Below are 24,819 nucleotides of genomic sequence, written 5' to 3'. Positions count from 1 at the left end.
GGAGAGGGGGAAATCGGGGGCATCGCTGCTGCGCACAGGAGACCGGGAGCCAAAGCTCGCGGCTGTTTTAAGAGTTGCCACAGCCCTCAGGGTAATAGGTATAAAAAAGAACTCTCCTCTGTGGCAGCGCAAGAAGTTCCTGAGGGCGGGGTAATGAGGAGTACGGAATTTACTTCTATAAAACGTCATAAAATTTTTTTTTCATACAGCCAACCCTGAATCTTCCAGGTTAAGATAAAGGAGAAACAACATCCCACTTCGCAGGGAAGCACATTAAGATACAGGATGTTCTAAGCAGGGGAAATGAACAACTCACAGGCTCCTGGAAGCCCCTCCCTGCTAAGGGTGGAAAAGCATCGAGGATTGCCGAGTTGCACTCAAACGAGCTAAGTGGCCAAAAAATGCTCGAGCCAGCACATGGGCTGGGCTGCCCAGCACCCTCTCTCCAGACTGCCCAAGTTGGCCTGAAGAGGCTCGGACCGACGGAGCGGCCTGGAGGAGTCTCCAGTGTGTTGGGATGCCTGCAGGCCTGCAGACCGCGCAGTCTCCAGGATCCCAGCTTTCACGGCCTCAGTCACGCTAGGCGGAGCTCTGGGTGGTGTGGCTGTCTTTGAGTCGTTTCTGCTGTAAGTAACCCAAGGAGCCTCCGTGGCTCCCCTAGTTGGACGTCGGTAGTCTGCTGGATGGTTTTATGTTAAGCTGATGCACACTAAAGTCATCTGAGAGGAGGGAACCTCAACTAAGGAAACGCCTCCATCCATAAGATCCTGCTGCAGGCGAGCCTGGACAGCATTTCCTTAATTTGTGATTGGTGAGGAGGGGCCCAGCCCAGGTGGTGCCATCCTTGGGCTGGTGGTCCAGGCTGAGCAAGCCAGTAAGCAGCACCCTCCATGGCCTCTGCATGAGCCCTGGCTCTAGGTTCCTGCCCTGTGTGAGTTCCTGTCCTGATTTCCTTCAGTGATGAACAGTGGAAGTGTAAGCTGAACAAACCCTTTCCTCTCCAACTTGCTTTTTGGTCATGGTGTTTATCATCACATCAGTAGAAGCCCTAAGACAGGTAGCCTCCTTACAATGCTTTGTAATCAGTTCCATCTCTGGTATATAAATTTATTCACATCTCTCCAGAAATAGGGTCACAGAACACTCCTGCTGCTCCAAGCCCAGGAAGCCAACAGCCCACCCGCCTCAGAAGCCCTCCCAAGTGACCCTGGATCTCCAGAATCAGGAGCCAAGATCAGAAAAGCTCTTCCACCAGGGGAGGGCTACAGTGACCCACAGAGGCGAGAGTGGGACTGACAGGGCTGAGTTCCAGTTTCCATGATCAGGGCCATTCCCAGCAGGCATTACAATCCAAGTTATGGCAGGGGCTGGAATCCCACAAAGTCAAGAAATCTTCCCTCCCTTTCATCTCTAGACTAACCAACCCCACTGCTAGGCAAGAACAAGGACAAGATGGCAGTCATGTGATTCTTCTGTCGTGCCTGTGAACAAAAAGTTCCCTCTTCATCTATGTGTGTGTGCAGCCTGCGTGCAGAGCTGATGGTGGCCTGCCCTGAGCACCCTGCACTCCAGCAGAGCTAACCCAGCGCCCAGTGAGCGGGAGCCGCTCCGCTCCTGCCTCCTCCTGCCTAGGAGCTGCTTCCGTCTCAGTTGCCTTCCTGGCCTGTGGTGGAGCCTCACAAGGTCTGGGCCTGGGAGTGCAGAAGCCACCCACATGATAGGATAAGGAGCACAGCTACCTCAGGACCACAGCCAGAAAGGCCTCTCCCATCACCCTCCCTCAGCTGGAGGAGTGACACAAGGGACGCGACGGTTACTTTAATGTCTATTAAATAAGTTGGCAGGAGAAGCAGACCAAGTTGTGGAGGTTAGAATTGTGCAGAGCCCAGCCCCATCCTTGTGCACTCCAGTGTGGTCCTACCGGGGCTAGGAGCCTTCTCCCCCAAAACCAGAACTGCAGAAACTGATGGCCAGTTCCTTCTGGGCTGGGCTGGTCAGAGGTGAGCCGCAGGCACCAAGCTCCTCCACCACGGCTTCTTTCCACAGCGTGAGCACTGCCTGTCTCTTCCTTCTGTTCGCTCGCCTTCCGCCTTCAGCTCCGGATGGTTCTTCATCCTCACAGCAGCCGGCCTAGAAGGCCGCCCCAGCAGCGGCCACTGCTCAGGAGGAGCGCAGAGCCACGTCTTGTTGGGGAGGCGCCTCCAGGGCAGACCTTAGGCCCCTCCTGCCTCACAACTATCTGTCTTCCCTCCTTATGCAATGGAAGAGGTTACAGAAGAGCTCGTACCAGAAGAACATGAAGCCAGTGGAGAGTGCAGCCTTCATCAGGCTGGGGGTCAGGCCCTTGAAGAGGCCCCGGGTGCCTTCCTCTTGGAGCACCTGCCGGACAAGGTCCAGGAGGCCCCTGTAGCTCCGCACCTGGGGAGAGGAAGGTGGAGGTTGAGGAGGAAGCAATGACTAAAACCAGGACTGGCGCGCACTAGGTAGCTTCCGGTAACTGCCCGTGGGACGGACAGGGCCTGGATGAAGGCGTTCTCCATTCTTTGTACAGTGCACGCTGTAACTGGGGAAGGGCCTGGGCTCAGCAGCTGGACTCTCCTCCTGGTAAGGAAGTACTTGGCTGGTTTCCGTGGTGCAGGGATAGCTCTGGCCCTCTGTGGAGACTCCACCTCATTATCTTGTTCCCTTTGGAGCTGTCACTAGATCTTCCCTGACCGGTACCCACCTCTGGCCCGGCCTATGTCCCCAAGCCCCTCCCCGTGTTATGCTCCATGGACACCTGATGTTAGGACACCATCCAGCATCAAGTCCACGTTCCAAGTCTGGCTGGTATTCAAGGCATTTCAACAGTTGGCTCCCACTGGCCCTCCACAAGTGTCCCTCCCTCGAGTCAGCCAGATCACACTAGTTCTGTCAGGAAAAGGGCCACTATCCTGGGCTCTCACCTTTTCTCCCAATCTAAATTCAAATCCTCTCTTCCGGACACCTTGGTAGATGGAAAAACAAGGTTACAAAACCTTGCATTGTGTAACCTTACTTTTAATTTTTTTTTCCCAAGACAGGGTTTCCATGTGTAGCACTGACTGTCCTAGAACTTGCTCTGTAGACCAGGCTGGCCTCAAAATTAGAGATCTTCCTGTCTCTGTCTTCCAAGTGCTGGGATTAAAGGTGTACACCACCACCACCAAGCTAACCTTGTTTTTATAAAAAATGTGCAGGTGTGTTTATGCAAAGAACTAAAGCTACAGAAGACCAGAGCAGGGACAGGGTCACTACTGCCAGTCCCTCCCGATCCAGCTGCACAGGATGGCTTACCTGGCCAAAGGCGGACCGGGCATGCTCAAAGCCGCCCACCTGCAGGCGCTTCTTGAAAAGGTCCAGGGGATACGTAAGGGTCTTGCTGATGACTCCAGATCCACAGCCACAGAGCAGGTTTTTAAGGTTCCCTGAACCAGAGGCAGCAGGATGAGAAGGGTGAAGGTAGAGAATGGGACAGGAGGGGCAGGCAGGGGCGGGCACTGCTCAGGGTTTTAGAGCACCTGCTGCTCTTCCAGAAAAAACAAGTTCTGTTCCCAGCACTGCTTGTAACTACAACTCCAGGGGATCTTTTGGCTGCTTTAGGTACCCCTCCCCTACACACACACACACACCACACACACACACACCACACACACACACACCACACACACACACACCACACACACACACCAAACACACACACGCACACGCGCGCACACACACACACACAGTAATAAACTAGGACTGGAGAGGTTGCTCAGCACTTAGGAGTGCTGGCTGCTTTGCAGAGGGCCTGGATTCCACTCCCAGCACCACACAGTGGCTCACAACTGCCCGTAACTCCAGGTTTAAGGATCCAATGACCTCTTCTTACCTCCAAGGGCACAAGGTACACACACACAGTACACTGACAGACATGCAGACAGACAATACCCACACACATACTGCATCACAGAACGAAACCCCACAAGCATTCCTGCTTCTCAAAGGGAACCTGATCACTGCAGAGTCAGACGCAGCCACTGTGGCAGGAATGACAACGGGGCCACCAGTCAGCTCGGAGCTGGGTTGCTGTGCAGTCAGTCATTCCCAACAGGAGACACAGAGCCTGTGACCCCCAAAATAAGAGTGGGAACACTTTGTCCCTCTGCTCCCCAAACAAGAACCACAGAAGTCAAAAGTAAACTCAAAAACAAAAAAAACCCACAATTTGTAAGTTGGGCTTCTGACAGTAAAACTGGACAGCAGGACCATTCACTAGAAATACACTTGCTTCCAGAGGACCAGGGGAGAGGGGAGAGCCAGGGGCTGACAGGAAATGCATGGCCTTGAAGGCTTCCAGAAGCTGTGGCCCAGGCTAGGCTGTGAGGCGTGTGTCTCACCTGTTTGTTTTCCGTCTGGAGGGATGAGCCAGTCATAGGCCCGTTTCAAGGAGCGGTAGCAGGAGAACTGCAGGCCCGCGTAGGGGAAAATGGCGATCACAGTGGGAGTCAAGCCTTTGTAGAAGACGAAGGGGCCCTCGGTCTTATACATGGTCCGTATGGCCTCTCGCAGATTGTTATAGATCTGCACATGCACATGTACAGTGTGAGTGAATTGTGTGATGCGGTTTCTGCCCAAGAACAGCCCAAAAGCATCTTTTTCTTATCTAAAACCCAGCTTCCAGGAACGTAACTTTCCTCTTCAATCTAGGAAAACTAAAGAGAAAAGTAAGAAGGTGGGGGTGTGGCTGGGTATAATGACCTCTGCTGCAGTTCTAGCACTTGACAGGTGGAAGCAGGAGAATCAGGAGTTCAAGGCCAGCCTGGACTAAATGAAAGTCTGGCTTAAAACAACAAAAATTCAAAAAGACTGCTGGGTCTGGTGACACACACCGTGGGAGGATCAAGCATTTGAGGCCAGGTACTGGAGAGACGCCTCAGTGATCAAGAGAACCTGCTGCTCTTCCAGAGGATCCGGGTTCCCAGCGCCACCACAGCAGCTAACAACTTCTGTTAGCTCCAGTTCCAGGGGACCCAACACTGTCTTCTGGCCTCCATGAACACTACATGTACATAGCACATATGTACCCAGTGCATGGACATACATGTGGCCAAAACACCCATACACACAAAACTAAAATCTTAAAAGAAAAATGTTTGAGGCCAACTGGGCCAGCTGCTGCACACTTTAATCCTGGCACACACAGGCAGAGTGGCAGATGTATCTCTATGACTTCAAGGCTAGCCTGATCTACACAGCAAGTTCTAGGCCAGCGAGGTCTATATAGCAAGACCTTGTTTAAAAAAAGAAAAGAAAGGGAAAGAAAAGACTCAAGCTCAGCTTGAGCAATTTAGGGAGACCCTGCCTCCAAATTGAACAAAGCAATAAAAAGGGTGTGGCTTTCTGACAACTTTCCTTCTAGAAACTTCTATAATTGTTACTTTCTCATGAGCATATAAACAGATATGTCCTGCATCGAGAGAACAGATAAGAGCACTTTCCGCTCTTGGAGAGGACCCAGGTTCAGTTCCCAGAACCCATACGGCTGCAGCTCGCCAGTTCCAGAGCCTGCAGGCCACACAGACTGCACAGGCATAGAATACCCATACACATAAAATAAATAAATCTCTAAAAGTCCACGTCCTGCGGACTGCAAAGAAAGCCACCTGGACTTGGGAGGCCACCGTGCCAGGGTCGGAAAGCCACCGGCAACAAAGACCTGCCCAGTGAGGCAGGGGCAGGGTGCAGACTGAGGGGAAATGTCTGGTAGGCTAGCATCAGGTTACTCTGAGAGGACTGCAGGCATGCCAGGGGAAGCAGACCTGTTTGAGAATTTGGTGACTGACTGCTTCTCTGTGGTGCTGGGGCTCAGAGCAGGTCAGCACAGAACTCGGCCCTGCAGGCAGTTAGCAGAGGGATCACGCTATCCTGCCTGACACTGCGGCCATCTTTTCCTTTCTGTGCTCTTTCACCGAGAGTTGGGAAGTAACAGGAAGTACAGGACAAGCAGGGTTCCCATCACCCACCTTCTCTCTTGCCTGGCAGCCACCTCACTGCTGAGACTGACTCAACCCTCAGCCCGTTTCTCCCCCAACCTCCAATTCTCCAATGACTTATCATACGCAGCTACTTGGCCTTTGGCCCCAAGCCAGTCTCCCAGACTCTTCCTATAGGACTTTACTTCTGCAACCAAAATATCATTACAGTGTTTTCCAACCAGAGTCTCCATCCTGAGTAACACCAAGGCCAAGCAAAAACAGAACCACTTCTAAACCAAAAGTCCTCTCACCACCAATGCAACCATTGGATGGATGGCCGAGAGGTGCACCCATACTGGTTATTTCTAAAAGAACTTTTATTTACAGTTTTGACTTTATGTGTGTGGGTGTTGTACTGGCTGGTTTCATGTTCACTTGACACACAAACTAGAGTTGTCTGAGAGGAGGGAACCTCCATGGAGAAAATGCCTTCATGAGACCTGTCTGAGGCATTTCATTACTGACTGATGGGGAGGGCCCAGCCTGTTGTGAGTGGAGCCATTCCTGGTGGTCCTGGGTTCTCTAAGAAAGCAGGCTGAACAAGTCAGGGGGAGCAATCCAGTAGGCAGCACCCCGCCATGGCCTCTGCACCAGCCCCTGCCTCCAGGTTCCTGCCCTGTGTGAACTCCCGTCCTGACTGACTCCCTCTGACGATGGGCAGTGTGGAAGCACAAGATGAATAAGCCCTTTCCTCTACAACCTGCGTTTGCTCATGGGGTTTCACTGCAGCAACAGAAGGCCTGAGACCGGTTTTTTGCCTCTAGGTATGTCTGTCTCACATGCAGGTCCTGCGGAGGCCAGAAAGCGGCTTTGGATCCCCAGAGATGGGAGTTGCAGGTGTTTGCGAGATGCCTGCGGGTGCTGGGAATTGAACCTGGGCCTCCAGAACAGCAGCCAGTGCTCCGAGCCGTCACGTCACCTCTGCAGCTGCCATGCTTATTTCTCGCTTGTGGGCCTAGACACACTCTGTACACATGTGGTCAAAGGACAAAAGCAACAGGATTCCCCACCAGGATGGACAGCACCCTCCAACTGGGAGCCAAGATGAGCCCTTTCTCCCCTAAGTTGCTTTTGTCGGAGTATTTGATCATGGCAAGAGGAAGCGTCCCTAAAACATAAGGCTTGGCCGGATGCTGTAAATTCTTCCTAGACACTGACTTGGCCACGCCTTGTCCTCTAACCAGTGAGGAGACCCTGAGGACATTAAGGCCTTTTCCTGAGTCCCAAGTCCCCAGATGCCTGCCATTAGGCGGCCCCCTGCTGGACACTGCGGTCCAGTTTTGGTCCTGCAGGCTGTATCTCCCTGGAAGGCTATGAGCTCCGGGAGGGAGAACTGGACCCTTGCTGAGTGCAGGTTATCTACAAGTACAAACCAGCTGCTGAGCTGAGCTTGCAAGGCGCCCAGCTTGGCCTCCTAAAGGGACAGGAGCCCCGATCCTGAGCTCACTGCTCAGCGAGGCTCCCCGGGTCTGGCCCTGCTTGCTCACCTTGGGCTCGCCCTGAGCTGCAAGGCGGGTACGCAGGACATCCACAGGATGCACGGTGAGGGTGGCTGTCCCCGCGGACAGGCCACCACACACAAAGTGCGCCGAGAACTGGTGGGTTTGATACAAGTTGGCCTGGTAAAGCAGCTCAGTCAGTTCTTCGAAGGCCAAAAACTGCAAAAGTAAGTGGGAAGCCACTGAGGACACACCGAGGAGACAGTCCCCTGGAAGGAGAGTCGCGCCATTCAGCGCACTCAGATGCTTTCCCTTTACCCTGTGGGCAGAGTAAAAAGATACATTTCCTACCACTTGAGTGGAGCCAAGTATCCAGAGGTAAGAAAGGGGGCTGGAAAGACGGCTCACACTGAAGAGCAGAACTCGGCTCCTAGCACTCACATCTGGAAGCTCCCGCTGCCTGTGCCTCCAGCGCCAGGGGATCTGATGTCTCTGGAGGCACCAGCACGCACACCCCCCCACCCACATACACATACACATAACTGAAAAATCTTTAAAAATGAAAGAAAGGGAAGAAATGGAGCAGCCGGGTGTGGTTCAGTGGGAGGTCACTTGCCAATACAGGCTCCAGGTCCCTATCACACAACGGCAACAGCTTACTTGGTAAATATTTGAGCTCCAGCACCCATAAGAAGCAGGGTGCCACAGTGCATGCCTGCAATTCCAGGGCTAGTGGTGGCAGAGAGAGACACACGGATCCATACGGCTTGCTGCTCTGCCAGTCTAACCAAGCCAGAGAGCTCCAGGGTTAGGGAGAAGCCATGTTTCAAAAAATACTGCAGCAAGCCAGACAGGGCAGGGCAGGGCGGGACAGGGCCAGGCATGGTGGCGCTCGGCACTAATCCCAGCACCTGGGAGGCGGAGGCAGGAGGATGAGTTTTAGGCCAGTCTGATCTATAAATTGAGTCCAGGACAGCCAGGGCAGTTCCATGGAGAAACCCTGTCTTGAAAATTCTAAAAAACAACAACAACAAAAAATAGTAAGACAGGTGGTGGTGGTGGTGGTGCACACCTTTAATCCCAGTATTCAGTAGGGAAATCTCTGAGTTCGGGGCCAATCTGGCCTACAGAGTGAGTTCCAGGACAGCCATGGCGACAGAGAAACTCTGTCTCAAAAAACCAAATTAAAAAAAAAAAAAAAAAAAAACAATGCATGGGAGTGTGAGGAAGACACCTCTCTGGCCTACATACACACCCTGCATATAGACACAAACACAGATGCACACACGTGTACATATAAACACATACACCACAGAGAGAGAGAGAGAAGAAAAGAAGGGAGAAAAAATACACAGAACTGTTTTCTTGTCTGAGTGATGGCCTCACTGTGGAGGCTGGGCTGGCCGGACTTGCTGTGTAGACCAGTACAGCCTTAGAGTTATGTCCCTCCTTCTGCCTCAGTTCCCCACGTGCTGGGATTACAGGTATGTGTCATTACACCGGGCTAGGAGTTTGCAGGAAACTCCATTAATTCACTGCAACCTTGGAAGAGCTCTGTGGTTTGTGGGAGAGGCCTCTACACCGCAGGGGTCACTGTCTCTGTTGACAACGCATTCCCTCATTCAGCGGCCTCCTCTAGTGCCTCCAGTGAGCCAAGCTTCCTGAGACCATGCTGCTGACTTCTTTTACAGGGTGTGATGTCTAATTGTGTGTCAGATAAGAACCTGGGACACACAGACCAGACAACGCTTTAGACGTGAGCAGGCGGCGCCCTGGCCCTGGCTCCATGCGGAGGGCCCACCTTTCCCCGTGGTTTACGCAGCATGTCTGCTTTATGGGATCGTGAGCCCCACACTCCCCCACTACACTGGCTGCCTGTCTGTCGTCTTCCTGTGACACAAAGACAATCAGATCCAGCTCACAGGATGACTGTGACGGATCGGGCCCACAGGCTGCAGTGACAAAACGCTACTGCCGTTCCTGCCAAAGCTTCCCATGGACACCTTGACGTACAACGGTGCTCAGCCAGCGCACCTGGGTCAGGAGTGCAAGCTCCTCTTCACCCCGCCTGCCTCGAGCCCTCAGGGGTCATGGCAGCCAGCCTGCCATCCCTGTCACAGGCTGTATGTTCCTGCCGTTTCCCCGTGAGGCAAGCCAAGCACCTGGAGAAGGGGCTGTGTCCAACAACAGGTGAGTCAGTGGGTCAAGGTGCTTGTGGTTAAGCCTGATGACCCGAATTTGAATCCTGGCCCCTAACCAGGCACAGTGCTGAATGCCTTTAATTCTAGAGCTTGGGAGGCAGAGGCAGGTAGATCTCTGTGAGTTGTAGACTAGCCTGTTCTACATAGAGAGTCTGGAACACACAGGGCTACTTAGAAGGAACTTGTCTCAAACAAAACAAAACACAAAGGGGCTGGAGAGATGGCTCAGTGGGTAAGAGCACTGACTGCTCTTCCGAAGGTCATGAGTTCAAATCCCAGCACCCACATGGTGGCTCACAACAAGATATGACGCCCTCTTCTGGTGTCTGAAGACAGCTACAGTGTACTTACATATAATAAATAAATCTTTTAAAAAAAAACAACAAGCCGGGCGGTAGGGGTGCATGCCTGTAATCCCAGCACTCTGGGAGGCAGAGGCAGGCGGATTTCTGGGTTCGAGGCCTGGTCTACAGAGTGAGTACCAGGGCTACACAGAGAAACCCCGTCTCCAAAAAACAGAACACAAAACACAAAGAAAAACCAAACCCCCAGTAAACGTCAGGACCTGTTCTGACATAGCCTTCTCTTCTGGAGAATCAGAAAGACAACAGGACTACCTCACAGGATGAAGGAGAGAGACAGGACAGAAGGAGAAACTGACTCCTGTAAATTGCCCTCTGACCTTGACTCCCTGGCAGGAACTGTTTAGCAAGCATGCCTCCTGCTTCAACACTGAAGAAATAAACAAAAAGTAATCTGAAATTAAAGAAGAAAAATGGAGTACCACTGAGTACCACTTGGGACAGGGTCAGGAGAGGGGAGAGCCAACAGGACGTGAGGAGGGAAGGGCTAAGGTTAGCTAACTGATAACGTGCTCAGTGGTTAGAGCAGGTTCCCTGGGAAGGCAGACTGGGGACTGCCACCAAAAGCAATGTCCTTGTTTGCTTCACCCTCTCTGCTCCGTGGAGCACCGTGACCCCGAGGACCAGACCAGGTCAGGTCCCCTGATACCTACTTGGACGGCTCCGTAGCCTATGGACAGAATCTGGGCTGGAACGTGTCCTTTCCAGAATGCTCTTGGGCCCTCCTCTTGCAGAATCTGCTTGGCCGCCTGGAAGATTCCGTGGTATTTGGCATTAGGGTCACTTGGACAGAGACGTTCAATCTGGAGCTGGGAGTTAAAGAGTCAGAGGTCAGGGGGTGGGGGCAGGGTAACAGACACGGGGAAAATCTAAGGAAAAGAACTATTTCATCTTGACAGAATTCTGAGGTTTAGGCGCTGCCTTTGCCGGGGCTAACCCCGCCCGCTAGCCCATTCTGAGGAATAGTGGGAAGGGTACCTGGAAACGGATCTTGATGACGTCCAAAGGGCTAATCAGGGCACGGGTGACAAACCCTGACACGGATCCCGCCACCGCCACCTCCAGCTTGGAGTTACTCCTGACATCTGCCTTGGCATCGTAGCCAACCATCCCTGCCCCGGCCTCGGGTCCGGCCAACGTCCATGAGTGTCAAGCTACAGAGCAAAGGTAACTTCCTTAGGGCCTCTCCTCAGTGCCCAGCCTTCTCCCTGTGGGATGCTTCTCTTGGCCTCCCACCATTAGAATGGAAGCCGGTAGAACAGGGCGGTGGTGGCACACACTTTTAGTCCCAGCACTTGGGAGGCAGAGACAGTGGGATCTCTGTGTTTGAGGCTAGCCTGGTCTGCAGAGACAGTGGGATCTCTGTGTTTGAGGCTAGCCTGGTTTGCAGAGACAGTGGGATCTCTGTGTTTGAGGCTAGCCTGATCTGCAGAGACAGTGGGATCTCTGTGTTTGAGGCTAGCCTGGTCTGCAGAGACAGTGGGATCTCTGTGTTTGAGGCTAGCCTGGTCTGCAGAGACAGTGGGATCTCTGTGTTTGAGGCTAGCCTGGTCTGCAGAGACAGTGGGATCTCTGTGTTTGAGGCTAGCCTGATCTGCAGAGACAGTGGGATCTCTGTGTTTGAGGCTAGCCTGGTCTGCAGAGACAGTGGGATCTCTGTGTTTGAGGCTAGCCTGGTCTGCAGAGACAGTGGGATCTCTGTGTTTGAGGCTAGCCTGGTCTGCAGAGACAGTTGGATCTCTGTGTTTGAGGCTAGCCTGATCTGCAGAGACAGTGGGATCTCTGTGTTTGAGGCTAGCCTGGTCTGCAGAGACAGTGGGATCTCTGTGTTTGAGGCTAGCCTGGTCTGCAGAGACAGTGGGATCTCTGTGTTTGAGGCTAGCCTGGTCTGCAGAGACAGTGGGACCTCTGTGTTTGAGGCTAGCCTGGTCTGCAGAGACAGTGGGATCTCTGTGTTTGAGGCTAGCCTGGTCTGGAGAGACAGTGGGATCTCTGTGTTTGAGGCTAGCCTGGTCTGCAGAGACAGTGGGATCTCTGTGTTTGAGGCTAGCCTGGTCTGCAGAGACAGTGGGATCTCTGTGTTTGAGGCTAGCCTGGTCTGCAGAGACAGTGGGATCTCTGTGTTTGAGGCTAGCCTGATCTGCAGAGACAGTGGGATCTCTGTGTTTGAGGCTAGCCTGGTCTGCAGAGACAGTGGGATCTCTGTGTTTGAGGCTAGCCTGGTCTGCAGAGACAGTGGGATCTCTGTGTTTGAGGCTAGCCTGGTCTGCAGAGACAGTGGGATCTCTGTGTTTGAGGCTAGCCTGATCTGCAGAGACAGTGGGATCTCTGTGTTTGAGGCTAGCCTGGTCTGCAGAGACAGTGGGATCTCTGTGTTTGAGGCTAGCCTGGTCTGCAGAGACAGTGGGATCTCTGTGTTTGAGGCTAGCCTGGTCTGCAGAGACAGTGGGATCTCTGTGTTTGAGGCTAGCCTGATCTGCAGAGACAGTGGGATCTCTGTGTTTGAGGCTAGCCTGGTCTGCAGAGACAGTGGGATCTCTGTGTTTGAGGCTAGCCTGGTCTGCAGAGACAGTTGGATCTCTGTGTTTGAGGCTAGCCTGGTCTTCAGAGACAGTGGGATCTCTGTGTTTGAGGCTAGCCTGGTCTTCAGAGACAGTGGGATCTCTGTGTTTGAGGCTAGCCTGGTCTGCAGACAGTGGGATCTCTGTGTTTGAGGCTAGCCTGGTCTGCAGATACAGTGGGATCTCTGTGTTTGAGGCTAGCCTGGTCTGCAGAGACAGTGGGATCTCTGTGTTTGAGGCTAGTCTGGTCTGCAGAGACAGTGGGATCTCTGTGTTTGAGGCTAGCCTGGTCTGCAGAGACAGTGGGATCTCTGTGTTTGAGGCTAGCCTGGTCTGCAGAGACAGTGGGATCTCTGTGTTTGAGGCTAGCCTGGTCTGCAGACAGTGGGATCTCTGTGTTTGAGGCTAGCCTGGTCTGCAGAGACAGTGGGATCTCTGTGTTTGAAGCTAGCCTGGTCTGCAGAGACAGTGGGATCTCTGTGTTTGAGGCTAGCCTGGTCTGCAGAGACAGTGGGATCTCTGTGTTTGAGGCTAGCCTGGTCTGCAGACAGTGGGATCTCTGTGTTTGAGGCTAGCCTGGTCTGCAGAGACAGTGGGACCTCTGTGTTTGAGGCTAGCCTGGTCTGCAGAGACAGTGGGACCTCTGTGTTTGAGGCTAGCCTGGTCTGCAGAGACAGTGGGATCTCTGTGTTTGAGGCTAGCCTGGTCTGCAGAGACAGTGGGATCTCTGTGTTTGAGGTAGCCTGGTCTGCAGAGACAGTGGGACCTCTGTGTTTGAGGCTAGCCTGGTCTGCAGAGACAGTGGGACCTCTGTGTTTGAGGCTAGCCTGGTCTGCAGAGACAGTGGGACCTTTGTGTTTGAGGCTAGCCTGGTCTGCAGAGACAGTGGGATCTCTGTGTTTGAGGCTAGCCTGGTCTGCAGAGACAGTGGGACCTTTGTGTTTGAGGTAGCCTGGTCTGCAGACAGTGGGATCTCTGTGTTTGAGGCTAGCCTGGTCTGCAGATACAGTGGGATCTCTGTGTTTGAGGCTAGCCTGGTCTGCAGAGACAGTGGGATCTCTGTGTTTGAGGCTAGTCTGGTCTGCAGAGACAGTGGGATCTCTGTGTTTGAGGCTAGCCTGGTCTGCAGAGACAGTGGGATCTCTGTGTTTGAGGCTAGCCTGGTCTGCAGAGACAGTGGGATCTCTGTGTTTGAGGCTAGCCTGGTCTGCAGACAGTGGGATCTCTGTGTTTGAGGCTAGCCTGGTCTGCAGAGACAGTGGGATCTCTGTGTTTGAAGCTAGCCTGGTCTGCAGAGACAGTGGGATCTCTGTGTTTGAGGCTAGCCTGGTCTGCAGAGACAGTGGGATCTCTGTGTTTGAGGCTAGCCTGGTCTGCAGACAGTGGGATCTCTGTGTTTGAGGCTAGCCTGGTCTGCAGAGACAGTGGGACCTCTGTGTTTGAGGCTAGCCTGGTCTGCAGAGACAGTGGGACCTCTGTGTTTGAGGCTAGCCTGGTCTGCAGAGACAGTGGGATCTCTGTGTTTGAGGCTAGCCTGGTCTGCAGAGACAGTGGGATCTCTGTGTTTGAGGTAGCCTGGTCTGCAGAGACAGTGGGACCTCTGTGTTTGAGGCTAGCCTGGTCTGCAGAGACAGTGGGACCTCTGTGTTTGAGGCTAGCCTGGTCTGCAGAGACAGTGGGACCTTTGTGTTTGAGGCTAGCCTGGTCTGCAGAGACAGTGGGACCTCTGTGTTTGAGGCTAGCCTGGTCTGCAGAGACAGTGGGATCTCTGTGTTTGAGGCTAGCCTGGTTTGCAGAGACAGTGGGATCTCTGTGTTTGAGGCTAGCCTGGTCTGCAGAGACAGTGGGATCTCTGTGTTTGAGGCTAGCCTGATCTGCAGAGACAGTGGGATCTCTGTGTTTGAGGCTAGCCTGGTCTGCAGAGACAGTGGGATCTCTGTGTTTGAGGCTAGCCTGGTCTACAGAGACAGTGAGATCTCTGTGTTTGAGGCTAACCTGGTCTGCAGAGCGAGCTCCAGAAATGCTTAGGACTACACAGAGCAACCCTCTCTCAAAAACAAACACCAAGCCCCTCCCCTTCATTCCCCACCCCAAACCCCTGGAAACAAGGCTGTTATTTAAACGTTGAATCTTCTACGTCTACTCACAGAAAAGATCAATCATAAACCAGGGGTGGTGGCTCAGTTAAAACACTTGCTGCGTAATCATGGACACTGGAATTCAGATCCCAGCGTCCACATGGTTCAAACACCTGTAACTGGCGCTCCAAGAGATCAAGCGTCCTCTTCTGGCCTTTGAGGGTTCCTGGACATATGTGTGTATAGGGACTGACACACCCTCACCCACACCACACACATACTAATAATTTAAAATTAGGAGCCGGGTGTGGTGGCGCACGCCTGTAATCCCAGCACTCTGGGAGGCAGAGGCATGCGGATTTCTGAGTTCGAGATCAGCTAATTCTGGTCTATGGAGTGAATTCCAGGACAGCCAGGGCTATACAGAGAAACCCTGTCTCAAAGAAAAACAAAACAAAACAAACAACAACAACAAAAAAAAAACAAATCCAAAACACCTAAAAAGAGAAGTCTTGAGAAAGCTCATCAAGTGAGCCTTCGGCTAGGACAAGCGTAGTGACCAGGAGGCCAGGCCTCTTGGATCCCCCCTTCTCTTGTCCACCTGGGAACCTTTCCAGAAGGTTCTCCTGGGAGAGTCAGGTTAAACCAGGGCAGAGGACTAAGTCACCGAACCCTCTTAGGGGTGACCAGGCTGCTCAGTCGTTCATGGTCTCAAGTTTCCTGCAGCCTAGGGGGTAAAGAAGAGAAAGCAGAGATGCGGCCGTCCTGGCTCAGTGTCCTCAGAGCTGGAGGCAAGCGAGTCTGCCTGCAAGCCCAGCCGGGAACTGCACTGTTTGAACAAAACACAAGGTGGGAGAGTGGCTGTGCCCGGATTTCTAGAAATGAGCAGTTCTGCATTGCTGGAGACACTGGGTTTTGACTCCTAGGGAGACTGAGGCTGGAGGACCACAGTGTGAGAGCCAGTCTGGGCTACACAGTGTGACTCAGTCTTAACACAAAGGCTTAAAGGAAAGCCGTGATCACACTTGTAACCTAGTACACAGGAGGCAAAGGCAGGACTGGGAGCCAGCCTGGGCTACATAAAACCTCATCCCAAGAAATTCAGACAAAAAGCAAAATGCTAGCCAAGCATAAACAAGACCCTGGCTTCTACTCCCCTGCACCAAAAGGGGAAGAGTATGTGTCTGATCACGGTAGAGCTCAGGGGTAGGGTCCCTGCCTTTGATGCACAAAGCCCTGAGTTTATAACACCACTGTCACAAAAATAAATAAAATAAAATAAAATAAATAAAATCTTGTAGGCATAGAGATGGCTTAGCAGGTGAGGAGCCCCGCTGTCAAGTCACAAGACCTGAGAGCCATCCCTGGGACCCACATGGTGTAAGGACAGAACCAGCTCCAAAAAGCTATCTCTAACCTTTACACGCTCTGTGTGGTATGTGTGTGACTGTATGTACACACACACACACACACACACCAGATAAATAAATGGAAATGAAATAAAACTGGCTCTCCATAAACCACAGGCAGCTTTTAAAACATCAGCTCCAGGGCTGGAGGGAACTGGCTACAACTCTTTTGTTGTTATTGTTGGTATTTGTTTTGAGACAGGGTTTCTCTGTGTAGCCCTAGCTCTCCTGGAACTCATTCTGTAGACCAGGCCAGCCTTGAATTTAGAGATCCACCTGTCTTTGGGTCATTACCTCAGTGCTGGAATTAAAGGCATGTGCTACTGCCCCCAGGCTCTGGCTGCTTCTCTTAGTGAGGGCCAAGGTTTGATTCCCAGCACCCACAAGAAGGCTCGCAGCAGCCACTCTAGTCCCTGGGGATCTGAAACTCTTTCTGGTCCTCTCCTATCCCAGGTATGCATGTGGTGAAATGCATGCAGGCAAAAAGCTCATTCACAGCAAAATAAAAGTAAAAAGACTTTTAAATGAAATAAAATACCAACTCAGCTCTCCCTGGTGGGAAGGGGGAGATGTCATCTGCCTGGCTCAAACTGCTCATCAAATTAAGTGAGGAAAACCAGTAAGTCATACACACCTAAAAAGTTTTTTAAATGTTTGTCTTCCAGAAAAACTACAAAAACACAAACATTTTTTACAACCCGGGGTTGGAAAGCATTACATTTGGTAAGGGCAGTGAAGTCCCTAATCCCAGCACTTGGAAGGTTGGAGGCAGGAGGACCAAGAGCTCAAGGTCACCCTTAATAACATAACAAGTTCAAGTCTAGCCTGGGTTACACGGTCGCAAACCAGTAACTAAAATAAGCAAAGGGAAAAATTAATCTCCTGTTTATTCAAAAATCTTCGTGCACTAATAGTCTTGATATCTAAACAAATAAAAATGATCTATAATATAAATAAATATAAATGCAGGATTGAGACAGGGCGGCTGCTGACCTGAGTGGCAGTGATGGTGTGCAAGCGAGTTTCTTCACTCTGCCCCTTTTCTACCTTGGATTCCACTGTCGGGTGGACAGGTGTCCTTCGGTGACTAATCGAAAGCCCATGTGATCTGTTGAGGAGCTCGGCAGACAGCCCCGCGTGAGCACACTGTCCAGGCGTACCAGGGGTCGGACGGGGTGTGGTGGGGTGGGGAGGGCTTCTCCGGGAGTCCGGGACAGGGACACCCCATGTGCAAATGCCTACGATGGTGGAGGTGATGGGAGGGATTCGCCTTCCGTGTCGCTGAAGATGCTCCTGGGGTCAGGTGTGCCACGTGAGCATCCGTCCCCGCCCCACGTGGATACCTGCCCTTCTGTGTTCCGACACACGGAGCGGGGGTACCGGCCCCCGAGAGTACCAGGAAGAGAGCAAAGCCAGAGGTCCACTCACCTGACACTTCAGGCTCGGCCGGGCTCAAGCTCAGTTCTCCCTCCCTCTCGGTGTAGCCCAACAGCAAAATTTAACTGCACTTGCCAGTAACTGACGGGCTGCTGGGCCAATCACCGCGCAGCTTCTGCCCGCCGCTGGACGAATCGTCGTACGTCGGAGGGCCCATTCAATGTCACCGTGGAGGTAACGCTGGGTAATGTAGTCTTCCGCTTCCAAGTCCCCCCACCCCCAACCGAGAAGCGGCAAAGAGACTCCTGGGAGGTGTAGTCCCACATCGCGTGCGCGTGCGCATTCCCGACGTCGTAAAAGAGCGGATGGCGAAGCTGGCTTTTACGACCTTCTAGGCAGCCTCTCTCATTGGCGCGATCCTCTGAAGTCAGCGTGGCTGTGGAATGTTAGAGCTCGCTGAACTTGACCCATTTTTTTTTTTCACAAATCAATGTAGTCTTTGAATTCATATAATCTAAATTTGGAAAAGATGGTGGGAATCCTGGTATTATTAGCCTGGAGGACTGGGGTTGGGTCGAGGTTAGATGGATTCTTTGGGATAAGAACCTTTAAGGGAGCCGGGCAGTGGTGGCGCACGCCTGTAATCCCAGCACCTGGGAGGCAGAGGCAGGCGGATTTCTGAGTTCGAGGCCAGCCTGGTCTACAGAGTGAGTTCCAGAATTCTGTCTCCAAAAAACCAAAAACAAAACCAAACCCCCCCCCAAAAAAAAAATTTAAGGGGGTTGTACCCCCCCTGAAGGATGATCAGTAGTTCTGAGTTCAAGGCCAGCCTAAGCTACGTGAGACCCTGTCTCCTAAAACAAACAAAGTTTATCTGAACTGAGATCTAAGTCATTTGCTGCAATTTTAAAAAAAGATTTATTTATTTTATGTATATGAGTACACTGTATCTGTCTTCAGACACACACCAGAAGAGGGCATTGGATCTCATTGTGAGCCACCATGTGGTTGCTGGGATTTGAACTCAGGACCTCTTAGAAGAGCAGTCAGTGCTCTTAACCGCTGAGCCATATCTCCAGCCCTGCAATTTCTTTTTTTTATTATTTTTTCTTTTTTATTTATTTATTTTTTTGGTTTTTTGAGACAGGGTTTCTCTGTGTAGCCCTAGCTGCCAGTCTAGGAACTCACTCTGTAAACCAGGCTAGCCTCGAACTCAGAAATCCGCCTGCTTCTGCCTCCCAGGTGCTGGGATTACAGGCGCGTGCCACCACCGCCTGGATCCCTTTTTGTTTTTTTAAGAACACCTCAAGAAACAAGTCGGCTGGTCAGTAACAAATATCTGGGTAGCTTTTCTCACTTTGTTTTCCAAGTAGCAGAAATGGCAGAAGTTTTTAAAAATTGTGTGTGTGTGTGTGTGTGGCCATGATACACAATGAGGGGTCAGAGGACAGCTTGCAAGAGTCAGTTTTCTGGCCAGGCAGTGGTGGTACACGCCACCTTTAATCCCAGCACTTGGGAGGCAGAGGCAGGACGAGGCCAGCCTGGTCTACAGAGTGAGTTCCAGGACAGCCAGGGCTACACAGAGAAACCCTGTCTTGGAAAAAACAAAAACAAACAAACAAAAACAAATAATCAGTTTTCTCCTTCTACAGTATCCTAGGGGTTCAATTTAGTTTTCTTTTTCTTTTTTTGTTTGTTTGTTTGTTTTTTGGTTCTTTTCAAGAGGGCCTTATTGCCTTCAAACAGGGTCCCCCAGGGTTATCTTACTGTTGTTAACTGTGTCAACTCCCCAGGACCCACCTGTCTACCTGGTCCTCCGCTACCCAGTGCTGGGGTCAGCCAGGCACATTTTTGACCTGGGTGATGGGGAGTTGAATTCACATCCTCACAGTTGTTAATATTCTTACGGCAGAGCCATCTTCTTAGCCCCAGTGTGAGTTTAGTTTTGTGTTTATGACACATGGATTGAAGTTCTGCCCTAAGCCCTGATTTAGACGTTGTTTCAGGAGGTTGGACGGTTATTACTGTTGAAGAATCCATTTTTCTCAGGTGTGTCTGTCTCCTTTTCCACCTCTGTTGAAAGTCTGGTTGTACGTACAGCTTAACTCCGCTATCTTCATTCAATATGTGTGGACAAACACTGTACACACACACACACACACACATACACACACACACACACACACACACACACACACACGCACGCGCGCATACCACCTGAACAGGTGTCAGGACTCTTGAAATTGTTCCCCAGTTCTGACTTTTGCATATCTGCAATGTGGTCGTTTAAGTTCAGTATATTTAGTAAGGCCAGTCATGTGAAAGATAAACCCAAAAAAAAACAAAAAACAAAACAAAACAAAAAAAAGACCCAGTTCCCGTCAGCTTGGGGAAGTGAAGCCTTCCGTGACCTCATCACACCCGAAACAGACCGCTTTAAGAGTTCTCCTGGACTTCCCCCGCCTCCTAGGAGTGAATAATGTCTCCACACTGTTGAACAAATAGGTTTGGCCCCTCCCAGCTGAGCCGCCCTCGGGGAGGGGACCTGGCCCCCAGCAACCTGCTCCCTGGAAGGCGGCAGCGAGAGCTTGGGGGAAGGGGCTTGCTGCGGGCCTCAGACCTTGCTTTCTCCATCTATGCAGATGAAGAAGGTAGACTTCAGGGTGCTCAAGCCGTGCTGCCTCTGTGGGTCCAAGAGAAAAAAAACACCCGTCAGCCTAGGCTGATACAGAAAGCCACCCTCCCCTCCCCTCCCCTCCCCTCCCCTCTCCTCCCCCCCCCCACCCCCTTTAGCTAGGGTTTCTCTGCGTAGCCCTGGCTGTCCTGGAACTCAAGAGATCTGCCTGCCTCTGTCTTCCAAATGCCGGGACTAAAGGTGTGCGGCACCACCACGCAGCTAAGAATGTTTAATTGTAATTAGATGTACTCGTGGGGCGGGGAGGATAGAGTGCACACATGAGTGCAGTTCCCGTCGAGTCCAGAAGGGGGCACTGGATGTCTCGGAGCTGGAATTACAGGGCACTGTGAGCTGCCCTTATAGGTGCCAGGAATTGAGCATGGGTCCTCTGCAAGAGCAGTATAGGTTGTTGTTGTTTATTATTGTTGTTGTTGTTATTATTATTTGAATTGGTTTTTTCGAGACAGGGTTTCTCTGTATAGCCCTGGATGTCCTGAAACTCACTCTGTAGACCAGGCTAGCCTCGAACTCAGAAATCCGCTTGCCTCTGCCTCCCAGAGTGCTGGGATTACAGGCGTGCGCCACCACCTCCCGGCTAATTTTTACTATTTTTATTTCATGGGCATTGATATGTTGCCTGCATGTGTGTCTCTGTACAAGGATGTCAGGTCCCCTGGAACTGTGAGCTGACATGTAGGTGATAGGAATTGAACCCCGGGGCCTCCGGAAGAGCCAGAGCTGGCAACTGCTGAGCCATCTCCGCAGCCTAATGCACGAGCTTGTGGCTGCGAGGTTCGTACTGGAGCCTTGACAGGTCCGGGCTGTGTGGATCAAGTTAGACTCCTGTCCACGGTAATTCTTTGGCTACTGCTTTCTTTTTTTTTTTTTAATTTTTATTTATTATATATAAGTACACTGTAGCTGTCTTCAGACACCAGAATAGGGCGTCAGATCTCTTTACAGATAGTTGTGAGCCATCATGTGGATGCTGGGATTTGAACTCATGACCTTCGGAAGAGCAGTCGGTGCTCTTACCCGCTGAGCCATCTCTCCAGCCCCTGGCTACAGCTTTCTGAGGGCAGGGCCCTCAGGCCCGGGCTGCCGGGACCCATCCCGAGTGTTTTCATCTGAATCAGAGGGAACCAAGAGCCTTGTATCTTATGCTCTCAGTTCTGCGCTTCTCAAAGCCAGTGACCAAGAACCCGCTGAGCTGTTCTGACTCCTGTTTCAGACCCTGGGACATAGCAGCTGCTTTCACTCAGCAAGGTGCTTCTGAAACCCTTCTAGTGCTTCTAGCGCCTACCCGTGTGTCTGGGCGTGGCTCAGGGGCTGATGAAGCAGATGCACACAGCCCGGGTTGGATCTCCAGCACCGAGACAACCCAAACAGCAGAGCTCTATGTGGCTCCGCACTCAGGTGGCCTAGCTGCTCACCTGTTAGCATAGCTTGGTTGTTTCCAGGTTTCAGTATTTACAAATAAAGTCTCTGGGCTGAATAGATAGCTCAGTGGGCAAAGTCTCCTGAGATCAAGCCAATGACCTGAGTTCAATTCCTGGGACCCCCCAAGGTGGTAGAAGAGAACATCTTCTGCAAGTTGCCCTTTGACGCCACAATGTGTACCAGGCACATACACAAAGAAACATTTAAAAATGTGACTGTTAATAAACCTTCATGCGAGGCGGTGGTGGCACACGCCTGTAGTCCCAGCACTCGGGAGGCAGAGGCAGGCAGATTTCTGTTCGAGGCCAGCCTGGTCTACAGAGTGAGTTCCAGGACAGCCAGGGCTACACAGAAAAACCCTGTCTCGAAAACCAAAATAATAATAATAATAAACAATCTTCATGCACAGGCATCTACATGGTTGTGTTTCTCATTTTGTTTCAGACATTGGTGGTTTTACTAAGAAACCCATGAAAAAAAAACCCAACATTTTCGAAATATTCTAGGGGAAGTTCTCCTGGGCACCAGGGTCAATACTGGTGCTTCTTACGGTTCCTTCTCTCAGGTTCACTCAGCACATGGCTGCAAACCCAGATAACATATAAAGAAAGGAAGAGATTCAGTGCCCAGTAACACTCAAGAGCAGACCTCCTCAGTAAGGCAGCCAGGGGCGGCGGGCGGGAAGGGTTGCCAACCTGCTGCGGGTGTCTTGGTGCCAAGGCTTCTGCTTTTTGGCATCTGGTTCTCTGCTAGATTTGCCTTTGGCTAACAGTACCTCGCCATCACCACTTCTGGGTCTCCAAGCTGTCTTCTGCTGCGTGTAGGAACAGTCTCCACTCTGTCGGTACAAAGGAAGAGCAGACATAGAGCCCCGTCTCTTAGACAGTGGAGGGAGCAAGGTGTGTTTGTGTGTGTGTGTGTTTGTGTGTGTTGTCCTACCCCAGTTCAGCTGCACAGCAATGTCTTTTTCTCTACAACTTCTCCCCATATATCGAGGTGTCCCCAACCTTGTTTGTGGCTGTTGCCCTTGTCTCCAGGGAACCCTAGGAGGACGGAGGGTGGGGAGTGTTGGGAGAATCTTGGGATGTACTCCTCCTCAGGGACCTAGAGGGGCAGATAAAACAGCTTTGGGAAAGAGGGTCTGGTTCTATAGTTCAGTAGGCAGAGGGCTTGCTCAACACAAGAACCTGGGCTTGAGCCCGAGATCTCCTAAACCAGGGATGACGGCACAGACCTGAAAGCCTAGCACTTGGGAGGTGTTAGAGACAGGAGGACCAGGAGCTCAAGGTCATTTTTGGCTACATAGCAAACAAATTAAAGTCCAGTGTGAGGTGAGGAGACTCTGAGAGAAAGGGCAGGTGAGTCGGCTGGTGAGGGGGCTCAGCTGGTGAGGGGGCTCAGCTGGTGAGGGGGGCTTGCTGTGCACACCCGAGACCTGGCCTCCAGTCTTCAAACACTGTGGCTTGTACTGCCATAGAATGTCTCACACACAAAAGAGGTGGGGCAGGCATGGCCTGAAAGCCCTTGAAACCTTGGTAGATCAAGGAATCCTGTTCCTCCTAAAACAAGGGATTTTCTCCTCCAGACAACTGGCCCCCTCCACCAGTCTCCCCTCACCCCCTCCATCAGTCTCCCCCTGACCCCCTCCACCAGTCTACCCTCACCCCCTCCATCAGTCTCCCCTCACCCCCTCCATCAGTCTCCCCCTGACCCCTCCATCAGTCTCCCCTCACCCCCTCCATCAGTCTCCCCTCACCCCCTCCATCAGTCTCCCCTCACCCCCTCCATCAGTCTCCCCTCACCCCCTCCATCAGTCTCCCCTCACCCCCTCCATCAGTCTCCCCTCACCCCCTCCATCAGTCTCCCCTCACCCCCTCCATCAGTCTCCCCTCACCCCCTCCATCAGTCTCCCCCTGACCCCTTCATCAATCTCCCCCTGACCCCCTCCATCAGTCTCCCCCTGACCCCCTCCATCAGTCTCCCCTCACCCCCTCCATCAGTCTCCCCCTGACCCCCTCCATCAGTCTCCCCCTGACCCCCTCCATCAGTCTCCCCCTGACCCCCTTCATCAGCCTCATGTCAGCCTCTTCCCCATTTCCCTTGGCTGGGTCAGCTGACCCTTTTCTTGGCTTCCCAGCTGTGTACACACATCTGGAGAGCACTGCTGGTTACCATTTCCCCCCAACATGCTGAGCTTTCTTGCGGCGTCTGGCAAGGAAGCCCAGGAGGGTTTGGTCGACTGGGAGTCCAGCTTTCTTCACTCGGATCTCCTGGGGCGGGGTCAGGCTCAGTCTACTTGGACTGGAAAAAAACTTTGTCTATTTATTGTTTGAGACGTGGCCTTACTCTGTTTGAGTGGCTCTGAACATCTGGTAATTCCCCTGCCTCTTTTTCTCACATGTCACCACACCCAGTTTGAAACTATTGATTTGATTAACTGACTTATTTTCAGTATGGAGGGCAAAGAACAAACTGCCAAATCCTTTCTCTCTTTCTACTATTTGGGTTCCAGGGATTGAATTCATGTCTATGGGAGATAGCAAGATGGCTCAGTGGGTAGGCATACTTGTCCAGTGTGTCTCCTCAAGAGGCTGAGGCAGGAGAATACCAAGTTCAAGGCCAGCATGGTCAAACAGTGAGATAGTATGTCAAAAACAAAACAACTGGATAAATGGAATGCAAGTGTTTTATATGTGATAGAGAGAGCAGGAGCTCGTAAAATATCACCTAGACTGCCCTTCATCTCACAGGCAGGGAGGGTGACCTGGAACTCCTGATCCTCCTCCATTTCCCAAGGGCTGGGATTATAGGTGTGTACCACCATGTTTTTTCCAAGACAGGGTTTCTCTGTATAGCCATGCCTATCCTGGAACTCACTCTGTAGACCAGCGCAGCCCTGGATGCATAGAGATGCCGTGGTTTTTTTTATTATATGTAAGTACACTGTTTATCTGAAGACACTGTCGTTGTCTTCAGACACTTTAGAAGAGGGCGTCAGTGGTCTACAGAGTGAGTTCCAGGACAGCCAGGGCTACACAGAGAAACCCTGCCTGGGGGGCGGGGGGGGGGGGGAAGAGGGCGTCAGATCTCATTACGGATAATTGTGAGCCACCATGTGGTTGCTGGGATTTGAACTCAGGACCTTTGGAAGAGTCAGTGCTCTTAACCGCTGAGCCATCTCTCCAGCCCTGTGCCCCTGCCTTCTGAGTGCTGGGACTAAAGGTGTGTGCCACCACA

The 24,819-nt window shown here is 52.0% G+C and overlaps 1 protein-coding gene and 1 long non-coding RNA gene across 9 annotated transcripts; both read right to left on the bottom strand.

The window, feature by feature from the left end:
• Positions 1-1,803: 1,803 nt before the first annotated feature.
• Positions 1,804-17,630, bottom strand: Slc25a19 (solute carrier family 25 member 19). Of its 7 annotated transcripts, none has more exons than XM_052195088.1 (8): positions 17,517-17,625; positions 17,082-17,326; positions 11,019-11,194; positions 10,694-10,849; positions 7,526-7,696; positions 4,401-4,584; positions 3,316-3,446; positions 1,804-2,418 (listed from the first exon to the last, which is right to left on the bottom strand). In XM_052195088.1, the coding sequence occupies exons 3-8, from the start codon at positions 11,148-11,150 to the stop codon at positions 2,236-2,238; spliced, it is 957 nt and encodes a 318-aa protein (XP_052051048.1). In that variant the 5' UTR covers positions 11,151-11,194; positions 17,082-17,326; positions 17,517-17,625; the 3' UTR covers positions 1,804-2,235. The 7 variants fall into 7 exon arrangements, with proteins under 7 accessions (XP_052051048.1, XP_052051049.1, XP_052051051.1 ...); XM_052195089.1 differs by having other exon boundaries at positions 17,082-17,381; positions 17,517-17,587; XM_052195091.1 differs by lacking the exon at positions 17,517-17,625 and having other exon boundaries at positions 1,804-2,156; positions 2,288-2,418; positions 17,082-17,510.
• A 2,179-nt stretch (positions 17,631-19,809) lies between these two features.
• LOC127694214 (uncharacterized) lies at positions 19,810-23,893 on the bottom strand. Of its 2 annotated transcripts, none has more exons than XR_007979808.1 (3): positions 23,755-23,893; positions 22,278-22,420; positions 19,810-20,148 (listed from the first exon to the last, which is right to left on the bottom strand). It is a non-coding gene; the product is annotated as an uncharacterized LOC127694214 (long non-coding RNA). The 2 variants fall into 2 exon arrangements; XR_007979809.1 differs by lacking the exon at positions 23,755-23,893 and adding an exon at positions 22,522-22,801.
• Positions 23,894-24,819: the final 926 nt, after the last annotated feature.

Source organism: Apodemus sylvaticus, chromosome 10 (genome assembly GCF_947179515.1).
Source record: "Apodemus sylvaticus chromosome 10, mApoSyl1.1, whole genome shotgun sequence".
Taxonomy (NCBI): Eukaryota; Metazoa; Chordata; class Mammalia; order Rodentia; family Muridae; genus Apodemus; species Apodemus sylvaticus.
The sequence above is the reverse complement of the archived record's forward strand: the minus strand, read 5'-3'. Positions and strand labels throughout refer to the sequence as shown.

What these genes read in the sequence shown, in the direction of transcription:
- Slc25a19 (XM_052195087.1), bottom strand. Translation starts at nt 11,150, where the DNA reads ATGGTTGGCTACGATGCCAAGGCAGATGTCAGGAGTAACTCCAAGCTG. An exon ending in TCATCAAGATCCGTTTCCAG is followed by an intron (nt 10,850 to 11,018) that starts GTACCCTTCCCA and finishes TTTAACTCCCAG; the next exon opens with CTCCAGATTGAACGTCTCTG. An exon ending in CAGCTCAGGGCGAGCCCAAG is followed by an intron (nt 4,585 to 7,525) that starts GTGAGCAAGCAG and finishes GTGCATGTGCAG; the next exon opens with ATCTATAACAATCTGCGAGA.